Source organism: Schistocerca serialis, chromosome 3 (genome assembly GCF_023864345.2).
Source record: "Schistocerca serialis cubense isolate TAMUIC-IGC-003099 chromosome 3, iqSchSeri2.2, whole genome shotgun sequence".
Classification (NCBI taxonomy): Eukaryota; Metazoa; Arthropoda; class Insecta; order Orthoptera; family Acrididae; genus Schistocerca; species Schistocerca serialis.
In genome coordinates this window covers 663,541,815-663,554,359 of record NC_064640.1, presented here as the reverse complement: position 1 = coordinate 663,554,359, position 12,545 = coordinate 663,541,815, and the positions used below count along the sequence as shown (strand labels likewise).

The following is a 12,545-nucleotide window of genomic DNA, read 5'->3' as shown; positions in this document are numbered from 1 at the left end:
CCCTCTGATAAACTGTTCAGCAGACTTTTCCAGCATCTTAAAGCCACAGGTACCCTTGCACCTCATAAGACTGACAGTGGAATGCCCCACACAGTTCAAATGCCTCACATGGAGGAGCATGTGTTACGTTCAGTGTAAGAAACCCCTGGGACCAGTGTGGGATGATTAGCACCAGCAGAAGGTATGTCTCACACTTTTATCTGGGAAGGTACTTCATGAAAAATTGCTGTTCCCCTATCATCTACAGTGTGTTCGGGCCCTTAGGTGGCAAGATGATCATGGCAGATGGCAGTTCTGTCAACAACTGTTGCAAAAGTGTGCTGCAGATCCACTGTTCACATACAGGATTTTATTTACTAATGAGGCAAGGTTCACATGAGATGGTATTGTGAATTTCCATAATCAGCATGTATTGGCAGATGTAAATCCACAAGCAATTCAGGAAAGAGGGCATCAACAACGATTCTCAGTCAACACATGAGTTCGCATACTTGACGATAGATTAATAGGGCCATATGTGTTACCACAAAGGTTAACTGTGGTGAATTATCTGGAATTTCCTGTTCATGTATTGCCTACCTTGCTGAAGGCTGTGCCAGTGTAGCAACAAATACAAATGTGGTTCATGCATGAACGCACACCAGAACACTTTTATCACAATGTGTACAAATATCTGACGCAGATATCTCAGGACTGCTGGATTGGTCGGGGGGATGGGGGTTGGGGGGCTCACCTTGGCCTGCTTGTTCCCCTAGGCTTTTGCTTATGTGGACACATGAACGAATTGGTCTACACCATACCAATCAATGATTTGCGGTCACTACAGGGTCACATCTTCGATGCATGCCAGCAGGTACAACAGCAACCAGGTATACTTCAAAATAAGGGTGTGTCATTTCTTACACTGGAGGTCAGAGGAGAGCACTGTCATGAATGGACATTACATTGGACACCTCCTGTAAACACGTTTATCGCAGAAAGTGTGCATTTCCAGACCCATCTTTATTGTACTTATTCTTCATGTTTCAATGAGTACTACCACCTCTCAAATTATTTGACACTTTTTTTAAACACTCTTTATATGAAGAGGACAACAATGAAGAAGAAGAAGAAAGTTCAGATGATAATTTTTGTAGGTTTTAAAGCTCAGTTCGGTTTTATAAACTACAAATTTTTGTTAGTCTGGCTTTGCATCTAATGATAAAAATGGTAAAAATGTTATTTTTTTAAAAAAATCTTAAAAATTAAGGTGTGTTTTATAGTCTTAAAATATGGTATGGGTATGTCAGTGCAAAATACACCATTTCCATTTGATTATAATTCAAAAATTGCAACCTTGTTCTTGTGCATAAACTGATTATCTCAGTTTTTGGCATAAAAGATCAATGTAATGATCCCTAGACAGAGGACAGTCTAATATTAGACCAAGGAAGGCAGTTGCAACATCTAATTTTATTTCTGTACTATCATCACACACAACACTCCATGGCACTCCATCATTTAAGTGGTTCAGTTGAAAGTACAATAAACTCATTCTATTAATGTTTAGGCATAAGTAATTCCTTTTGAACCATTTTCTCTTTTAACCTTTACAAACTGAAGGATATTGACAACAACATTGTGGTAATGATGTTACCAACATTTTGACAACAGATTGCAAGATGTAAAACTCTTGTCACTTTCACAACAAAACTGCTCACAGTCTGAAAAGGAAGCTCTCACCATCATCTGTGGCACTTTAAAATTCTGTAACTGTTTGGGGGAGTATTTAATTTGGTATGTTGTGATGTTACAAGACATAAGCCTTACACATAAAATGGTCAAAGAATGGGAGGTTTAACTGAATGATATGTAAACAATAAGCTGCATCATAGTTGAAGACCAGGCAGATAAACAAGAGCCTAGGCATGGTCCACAAGACCAAAGCAAGCTGAGCAGAGGTTGAGTAGGCATCTGAGAAGCCATTCTGAATATATCACGTACATTTCCCCATGGCAGAAGGGTATGAAACTGAGCCACTTGCAGGCTATTGACACTGAGCACCATAACAAGATTCTGGCTGCATCAAAAACTAAAGCACACATGTTAACCAAAAATACAAAAATCACTTCAAGTTAACCTATAGAAAATCTAATGACAGTGTTTAAATCATAATAAAGAAGTGATTTCAGTAAAATATCATCATGTTTGTAGAATAAAATTACTAAATTTATTGACATTTATATGTTAAATTGTTTCCAACAACTGTAACAAAAGCAACAAACTTGCTACAGTTTCATACTGTGCTGCATCTGTAGCACTTAGAGTCAGCTAAAAAATAAGTACATTTGCTGCAGTACAGAAGAGACTAAGTAATTTTTATAAATAAAATGTTGTATAAGTTATGTCTATGAACCAAAACAATGTTTTTCTACACTTACACTAAAAAAATTAGCATCAGAATAACTACCCCAATTTATTTATATGTATTTAAAGTGAAAACTTGGTAATATAATGTTGTAGGAATGTCCGTTGATCAGAGCAATGTGCAGGGGCATGAAGAACAAGGATGTGAATGTGACTATTCCTGCAGCTCCAATTTGTAGTGAAAATTCTTTGTCCAAACAGGCCTCCGAAGGCCCAATGTTACCAACTGACCACCATGTCATTCTCAGGTGATGGACATCACTGGATGCGGATATGGATGGGCATGTGGTCAGCACATTGCTCTCCTAGCCATTGTCAGTGTTTATGACCAGAGCCACTACTTTTCAATCAAGTAGCTTCTCAACTGGCCTCACAAGGTCTGAGTGACCCCGCATGGCAACAGTGCTTGGCAGACCAAGACAGTCATCCATCCAAGTGCTTGCTGAGTCTGGCAGCACTTCAGTGATCTGACAGGAATCAGTGTTATCACTGTGGCAAGGCTATTTGCTGTGTAACATAAAATAGTTATATAAAAGTGTGATTTCAAATGTATATAAAACTATCTGAGAAACCTAGCACTGCCTAGATATTTATTTACTCCATTCTTTTATTAGTCCTTCTCCTCCTTATCCACTCTCTTCCATCTCCCCCTTCCCCTCTCTCTATCTACTTCCTCCTCACCCTTTCTTTATCCATTCCCCCTGTCTTGGTCCATCCCCTCCTCCCCCCTCTCTCATCTCTCTCCTCCTACCATCCCCCCCCCCCCTTTCACTCTCTCTCCATTTCCTCTACCTCCTCTCTCACTTTGCCTCCTGCAATATCTCTCTGTCCATCTCCTCATTCATCCTTTCTCTGTCCACTTTCTTCTCTCCCCCTTCTCTATACATCACTAGATTATCACACCCACCCCCAACCCAATGGAAAGTTGATGTTTTTTCACCCCTAAAGTATTTCTTTCCAGATAATAAGTAATATGTGTACCAAGTTTGGTCGAAATCAATCCAGAGGCTTAGGAGGAGATGTTGAACATATTCATATTTAACATTTATTGCACACATATTGTCAGATCCTGTGCTGTTTTACACCATACAATTCATCTGTGATGTTCAGCCATGTAGCTTGATCTTTATAGGCCCTGAAACATGTTGACAAAATTGTTAGCTCACTACAGAGCTTATTCTCATGACCTGGTTGACATAAGTGGGCAATTACACTTCATACTTTTAAAAGCATTGCAAATATTATCAGACCTCTGAAACATCATTTCCACAAATGACTACTTTATGCCCCAATTTTGATATAAGAGTCTTTCTTGAATTGCTCAAGAGTCTAAGAAATGAACTGAAAACTTAGTTGACCAATTTTAAAGCTTCAACATTTTTTTCATTATTATAGTGTCAGTTCCTTTCTTGAAAATCATAACACACAAACAGTGATAATACAGTATGCAGTTGCAGTGTTCCACTAGCTGCAGACACTTGGCAGAGAAATAATGTAAGTGTATAATTATTTGAAATTGAAACTGAAACTGAATAGCAACTAGATGACAAACTTACCACTGCAATTCACCACACAGTCAGTTCTGATTGTCCCATATGGTGTGATGACTCCAGAAACTTTTTTAGATCCAAAGTTATTTTTCCCTCTCAATATTTTAGTTACAGGACAATTTTCTATAAGCTGTTGAATCATAGAAGAAAAGTATTAAAATCTGCTATAATTGTGCATATCTTATGTAACTACAAAGTTGCCAAAGAAAACATTACCTTAGCACCTGCTTGTACAGCAGTTCGCGTAAGGGCTGTACAAAGCATAGACGGGTCAACAGTCCCATCACCAGGAGAGTATAGACTTCCATGTACTACCTTCTCATTTATCAGAGGAAAAATCTTTTTTGTTTCTTCTGCAGACAGTATACTGGACTCAATGCCAAAGCTGTGGCCTACTGTAGCTAAACGTCTATATTCCTCCAGTCTTTCCTGTAACAAATAAAAAAGGTTTCAATTTTATGCAATGAGCTCCTCTCTCTCTCAACATAACTTATTGTTTAGTATTCTACAAAGTTTCTGTGTTCCCTATCCTCCTTCTCATAGTTTCTTCTTTTGCAAGAATCTCTAATGAACTTTTGCTGTGCATACCTATAAACCCTGGGAATTGTATTGCTATACTTTTTTTTTTTTTTTTTTTTTTTTTGACATCAAATGATGAGATTTGCAATGACATATTTAATAATTCATAACATTATATTTATATACAATGGCTAATAAATAATTTATATTACATCAACTTTGATAAATTACAGACTATATAATAAGGTAATTTTTTGAATGATTACTTACAAAGGTTTATGTCTGTTTCTGACTTACCATTTCTGTTTTCAGTAAAAGTTATTTCATACTCTACAGCAATTTTGTATCTTCTTTCACTTCTTTTATCCTATAATAGCTTGTAATGTCTGCTGACAATTAGGCCTACAATTTGGTTTCATAGTATGGCTATGGGGCTTTAAGGAGCTCAGAATCCTTTCCATGAATACAGACAATTATAAGAAATGTTTTTAATTTTGTTTTAAATAAGTACCCAGTAGGCCTTCTTGTGCATTCTGGGAAATCCTTGTGTAACCTCAAGCCACTGATGTATGGACTGCGATTTTCTGTGTGTGTGTGTGTGTGTGTGTGTGTGTGTGTGTGTGTGTGTGTGTGTGTGTGTGTGTGTGAGAGAGAGAGAGAGAGAGAGAGAGAGAGAGCATGTGCATGTGGTGTGCAGTGGGATATTTATTTTGGATAAGAGCACCACAACATGTCTCCCTGTACCCCAAACTAGGCATCAATTATTAGCTCTCTTCTGTACCACCAATATTCTGTTCAATTGCACATCAGCAATACAGCCCCTCAGCTCTGTTCAGTAATTTATAAATGGGAAAATCATGCCATAGTATATAAATCTCGGTGTTTTATTTCATACAATTTTGGTCAGTTGGCTATGCAAGTGTAATGCACTACTTATTTTTGTGCACACAAAATTGACACGAGTTTCCCATTAACAGTTTTCATTGAAGTGTGAGCCAAAGAATTTAGAGGGTAAATTGTCTACATCCGAAATTCTGCAAACATAGCCTATACTTTTCTATATCTGCTACATCTACACCCATATTTTGCAAACCATTGGGAAGATCTTACACAATACCAAAGAAATTCTGGCCATCTGTAAGAGCTGTTAGTGGCAGCAAAGTTAGTGTCCAGACACTCATGGGTGATTTTTTGAATGATTTCATGATGCCTTCAGTTGCCATTCTCTTTATTTCATGCAAAATTGTACAATTTTGGTCTTAGGCCATTCTCAGGTATCTAAAATGGAAGCATTATACATTGGATAATTAGTGGCACTTGTGATTTTGATATAGGAACAAGTCATATCTGTAGATGTGCTAGCACATGATAACTTACTTTATGGATGCTTCGTTAGCAGTATATTATGCCATGTATGTCCTTACTACCATGACTGAATGTAATGCTCATAAAATAAATTAGAGAGGTTTATTGATGTTGTAGGAGCATGTTACTTTTGACTGGTTGTTGCAAAGCTCTTAGATATAAGGGCCACCTTTTAATGTACATAGCACTAGGAAGATCACATTTTACAGAAATTTGTCAATTAACCTACATGTTCCTTTCTTCTCAACTACATGTAATTATATTTGTAGGTTAATTAACAAATTTCTGTAAAATAATTATAATGTTCTTATTGTTAAGTAAGTTAAAACATGAACCTTACATGTAAGAGCTTTGCAACAACTGCTCAAAGTAACATGCTCCTAAAATAACAAAAAACCTTTCTAATTTATTTTGCCAGAAACTACACACAGTCATTACAGCAAAGACATACATGGCATAATAAAAATTATAATGGCATAATATAAGTTACAATGTGCCAAGTACATCAACAGATATGACTTGTTCCTATGGCAAAATCACAAGTGTCACTAATGTATCGGTTTTAGATACTTGAAAGTGGCCTAAGACCAAAAATCTATAATCATACATGAAATAAAGAGAATGGCAATTGCAGATCCTATAGCATTTAAAATTATAGACTAAAGGATGAGATGTGTACTGAAATTGAGGTCAGAAAAATAAAACCAGAAATGCTGAGCTCTGTTATCAAATGTTCCTTTACAAAAGAAAATCTATCAGTAATGCCCCAATTTGATTTTCATACTACTGAAAAGATGAGTGAAATAAATATGAGTGTCAGTGTAATTGAGAAACAGCTGAAATCATCAAAACTGAACAGAGTCTGAGAGCCAGATAAAATACTAATCAGGCTCTATATTGAATTTGTGACTAAACTAATCCCTCCTTTAAGCACAAGATAACAAAGATCTATGGACAAAAAGGTGTGCTCAGAGACTAGAAGAAAGCACCCATCTATAAGAAGGGCAACTGGAGTGAGCCACGAAACTAATATCCAATATACTTGACATCCATTTGTTGTAGAATCTTAGAACACATACTGAGCTCAAATGTAATGAGGTATCTCAAGCAGAGTAACCTCCTGCATGTAAAAAAGTATGGTTTTCGAAAATATCAGTCACATGAAATCCAACTTCTGTCTTTCCCTCATGACATCCTGGAAGCCATAGATCAATACAATCAGATATATGCAATGTTTCTTGACTTCTGAAAGGAATTTGACTCCCGTGCTAGCCAAATTTAGCAAAATGGAGGAACGTGGTAGGGGCATGTCTTCCATGTGGTAAGCTACAGATAGCTGTATTTAAGCCCTGGACCAGCCAATTAGGTCACTCGCATGGCAGGGCTACATTGTGAAACCAGCGGTGCGAGAGTTGCTGGTACAAGATTTACTGATGAAGTCATAATCAGGATGGTTGGGCCATGCTATAATACTCAGTCTGTGCCAGTTTTTGCCATCATACACTTGATACTGTACTGGCACAGACCACATATGGTGCCCAGGGCCATAATTAGTGCACAGCTGCTGCCTCCAGTCACATTCAATGACCTGATGTCACAACAACCCCAACAGAAGCAGAAGCTACTGCACTGTTCCCTTCTGCAATGCTACACCCACATCTAGGTCACTGACCAACTTTTGGGAGGCTCCCATGTTAGCCAAATGATTTAGCAAAATGGAGGAACATGGTAGAGGTATGTCTTCCATGTGGTAAGCTACAGATAGCTGTATTTAAGCCCTGGACCAGCCAATTAGGTCACTCGCATGGCAGGGCTACATTATGAAACCAGTGGTGCGAGAGTTGCTGGTACAAGATTTACTGATGAAGTCATAATCAGGATGGCTGGGCCATGCTATGACACTCAGTCTGTGCCAGTTTTTGCCATCATACAAGGCATGAAGTGAAATCCAACCAGTTCCATGTTATGGGCAACTGCCACAGCCCACCATTGCTCTCCAAGTCACAGCGCCATGTTCATCACCCTGGGTAATACTGTGTTGGGTAGACCTGCCTAGCCCTGACCATTGCATCATTGCCCCACCATCCTGACAAAGCACCAGCTGTCTAATGCAATATAAACGTAGAAAAGCTCTATGCTACCATTCGCCTCCATGGGAAACACTTGCATTGGCACATTTGCACCATTGTACTCAGGTCTGAGGGTCATTGCCTGCTGCCTGTCGCCTGCCTGCTGCAAACACTCTGCTCCATGTTTATTTTTGTTTAGAACTAAAGAACTTTAACAATAGATCAGCTGCCTACATCACCTGCACCTCCACCTACATCCACCAGATAGCTGCTTACTCACATTTACCTATCAACACCTGTTACACTACAAAAAGCACAATCATATGAAGTATCAAGTGAGATTTATACTGGATTGAAGGTTTCTCAATGGGGTGGAGACAGCATTTTAACACTGATGGAGAGTCATGGAGAGTCATCAGTAGATATACACTACTGGCCATTAAAATTGCTACACTATGAAGAAGACAAACAGGAAGAAGATGCTGTGATATGCAAATGATTAGCTTTTCAGAGCATTCACACAAGGTTGGCGCTGGTGGCGACACCTACAATGTGCTGACATGAGGAAAGTTTCCAACCTATTTCTCATACACAAACAGCAGTTGATCAGCGTTGCCTGGTGAAACGTTGTGATGCCTCGTGTAAGGAGGAGAAATGCTTACCATCATGTTTCCGACTTTGATAAACGTTGGATTGTAGCCTATCGCGATTGTGGTTTATCGTATTGTGACATTGCTGCTCGCGTTGGTCAAGATCCAATGACAGTTAGCAGAAAAAGGAATCGGTGGGTTTAGGAGGGTAATACGGAACACTGTGCTGGCTCCCAATGGCCTCGTATCACTAGCAGTCGAGATGACAGGCATCTTATCCACATGGCTGTAACGGATCGTGCAGCCACGTCTCGATCCCTGAGTCAACAGATGGGGACATTTGCAAGACAACAACCATCTGCACGAACAGTCTGACAACGTTTGCAGCAGCATGGACTAGCAGCTCGGAGACCATGACTGCAGTTACACTTGACACTGCATCACAGACAGGAGCACCTGCGATGGTGTACTCAACGATGAACCTGGGTGCACGAATGGCAAAATGTCATTTCTTCAGATGAATCCAGGTTCTGTTTACAGCATCATGATGGTTGCATCCGTGTTTGGCAACATCGTGGTGAACGCACATTGGAAGCGAGTATTCATTATCGCCATACTGGCATATCATCCGGCGTGATGGTATGGGGTGCCATTGGTTACACGTCTCAGTCATCTCTTGTTCGCATTGACGGCACTTTGAACAGTGGACGTTACATTTCAGATGTGTTACGACCCGTGGCTCTACCCTTCATTTGATCCCTGCGAAACCCTACATTTCAGCAGGATAATGCATGACCGCATGTTGCAGGTCCTGTATGGGCCTTTGTGGATACAGAAAATGTTCGACTGCTGCCCTGGCCAGCACATTCTCCAGATCTATCACCAACAGAAAACGTCTGGTCAATGGTGGCCGAGCAACTGGCTTGTCTAATACGCCAGTCACTACTCTTGATGAACTGTGGTATCATGTTGAAGCTGTATGGGCAGCTGTACCTGTACACACCATCCAAGCTCTGTTTGACTCAATGCCCAGGCATATCAAGGCCGTTATTACGGCTAGAGATGGTTTTCTGAGTACTGATTTCTCAGGATCTATGCTCCCAAATTGCATGAAAATGTAATCACATGTCAGCTCTACCATAATATATTTGTTCAATGAATACCCATTTATCATCTGCATTTCTTCTTGGTGTAGCAATTTTAATGGCCAGTGGTGTAGAAGTAACATAATGTGTGTCCCAGGTAAGTGTGTTGGGGTCCTTATTGTTTATGTGGTCTATTAATGGTTCAAATGGCTCTGAGCACTATGGGACTTAACTACTGTGGTCATCAGTCCCCTAGAGCTTAGAACTACTTAAACCTAACTAACCTAAGAACATCACACACATCCATGCCCGAGGCAGGATTCGAACCTGCGACCGTAGCAGTCGCGCGGTTCCGGACTGCGCGCCTAGAACCGCTAGACTACCGCGGCCGGCGTCTATTAATGACCTTGCAGACAATATTAATAGTAACACAAATACTTTTCACAGATGATGTGGTTATGTATAATGAAGTAATTTCTGACAAAAGCTGCATGAATATTTAGTTATATATTCATAAGATTTCAGAGTGGCATGAATGTTCAGGAATGTAAAATTATGCTCTCACCTAAATTAAAAAATGTATTATCCTATGATTGCAATATCAATGAGTCAAACTTGCAGTTAATCAACTTATACAGCTTGGCATAACAGCCTGTAATTATATGAAATGGAATGATCACAGAGGCTCAGTCATATGTAAGAAACATAGCAGACTTCATTTCATTTGCACTCATTCTACAAGAAGACTGCTTACAAATCTTTTGTGCGCCCCACCTTAGAACGTTGTTCAAACATGTGGAACCCATACCAAAGAGGACTAACAGAAGATACTGAGTATATACAATGAAGGGTGGCATGAATGGTCATAAGTTTGTTTGATTCATTGGATGTCAGCAAGGAAATGTTGCACAAGTAGAGTTGGTTGGTTCTTCAAGATAGATGCAAATTATCCCACAAACATCTACTCACAAATTTCAAGAACCAGTACTAACAGAAGAATCTACAGATATTGTTTTGCCAAGTGCACATCACTCCTGTAGTGACCCTGAAGACAAAATTAGGCCAATTACAAAATGTTCAGAGATATTGAAGCAGACATTCTTCTCACACTCCATACATATTTGCAGTGGGAAGAAATTCTAACATATGGTTCCATTCTAAGTACCCTCTGTCATACACTTCACAGTGATTTGCAGAGTATGGATGCAAATGTAAATGTAGATTAGAAGGTGTGACAGGTTTCTTATGACACAATATCATGTGATTTTCCTTAAAATTTCTTTGTTTCATTATTTAGCTTGATATTATAAGAAGTGATCAAAAAGTTTTCATTTGAGAGCAGTGCTGCAGCATATACGCAACCCAGCATGACTCTGACATGAGTATATAAGCACCAACATATAGGCAAGGGGTATTATGTGGCCTTTGAACTGGAAATATTTGATCACCCATTGTATATGGACCTCCCTAATGAAACACTGTCTATGTGGGCAATGGGATTTGAGTGTTCCAATGAAGTGGAAGGCTACACTGGTGGTAGTGTAACTGCAGGCAGTGTCTCCCAAGCCAGTCAGGTCTCCACAGAGGATCCAGACAAAGTGTTTCTCACAGTGTCCTGTCTAGAATCCTATCTTTTCCTTTTCCTCTCTGTGACTGTGCAGTAGCAGGCCGAGTCCCCTAATGTTGGCAGTGGAAGCTCCTTGGTTACCAGGACAACAGTGATGCATGTAGGTCTCACTGCGGAGAAAAGGATAGCCTTCTGTAGTTGAGGTGAAAACAAGCTACCTAAGGGATAAGGCCCTGAAGTAAAACTTCGGCAGGTTGCCAGGCCATGAGGTGGCAGGCCGCTCTTTTGGGAGGGGGGGCCGATTACCTGCACAAACAAAAACATTCAAATCACAGAAACTGAAGGAGAAATAGCCAGCTGGAGATTAAGAATGTGATCTTGGTCTGAAAAAGAAAACCCATATTGGGTTTTGGGATGTAAGAACATTGAGAGAGGTGGGAAGGGTAAGACAGGCTGAAAAAGGGATGGAGAACTATAGACCGGGTATATTGGGAGATAGTGGAATATGGTGGTCAGAATCTGGGGAAGTTCAAATACAAAATGGTGGACAGCTACTTACGTTGACAGTTGAAGATGTTATGTATAGGAACAGTGTAGGACTCTTACTATCTAAACACTGTAAAAGGGGTTTACTAGAGGCGAAACCAGTGTCAGAAAGGATAACTGCATCCCTTAGAACAAATGTGTAAAATATCACTGTAATTCAGCGCTTCCTGGCTAAAGAAGAATTAAATTATATGTTTTATACAGAGCTAAATGGAGTCCTTAGGCAAAATCATTGTAGAGACACAAAAATTGTAATGGGAAATTTCAACACAAAAGTTGGTTCAGGAAACAAAGGGCTTGAACACATCATGGGTTTACACAGCATTGGCAACAGAAATGCAAATGATGAACTGCTGGTAGATATGTGCACTGACCGTGACCTAGTCACTGGAGTTGCACTGTTTCCACATAGCAACTAACCATAAGATAACATGAGTCTCATCAAATAATGTTACTGAAAATCAGATAGATCAGATACCTGTAAGCTGCAAGTTACAACACTTTCTACTAAATGTCAGAAATAAGAGAGAAGCAGACATCAGAGCAAAGATGGCTGGGGTACACATTGAGAAAGCCAGATGGAGCATCCGAAAAGAAGGCACCGGAATGAAATCTCCAAGGAACAAGGATGAGAGGCAGGCCTAGAGGTACATGGAAAAGTATGGCGGAAGAGAAAGCAAGGAAAGTTAGCAAGACCTGGGTGGAACTGGGGGAAATGGCCAAAGACAGAGATGCATGGCAAGTTCTCCTGGATGCACTATGCCCCCATAGGGGTCAAAGGAATTAAGTCAGTAAGTCTGTTATACTGAGGGTCAGTACCCTCCGCATTACACAAGCAATCAAAACAA

The 12,545-nt window shown here is 39.8% G+C and overlaps 1 protein-coding gene across 1 annotated transcript in view; it reads right to left on the bottom strand.

Moving 5' to 3' along the window:
* The window catches only part of LOC126470544 (sarcosine dehydrogenase, mitochondrial), a 263,068-nt gene that overhangs the window by 136,148 nt on the left and 114,375 nt on the right, over positions 1-12,545 (bottom strand). Inside the window, exons 5-6 of the mRNA XM_050098476.1 lie at positions 4,173-4,385; positions 3,963-4,086 (exon numbers count right to left, since the gene is read on the bottom strand). Of these exons, the coding sequence (XP_049954433.1) occupies positions 3,963-4,086; positions 4,173-4,385 (337 nt within the window). The remainder of the gene's footprint in view (positions 1-3,962; positions 4,087-4,172; positions 4,386-12,545) is intronic.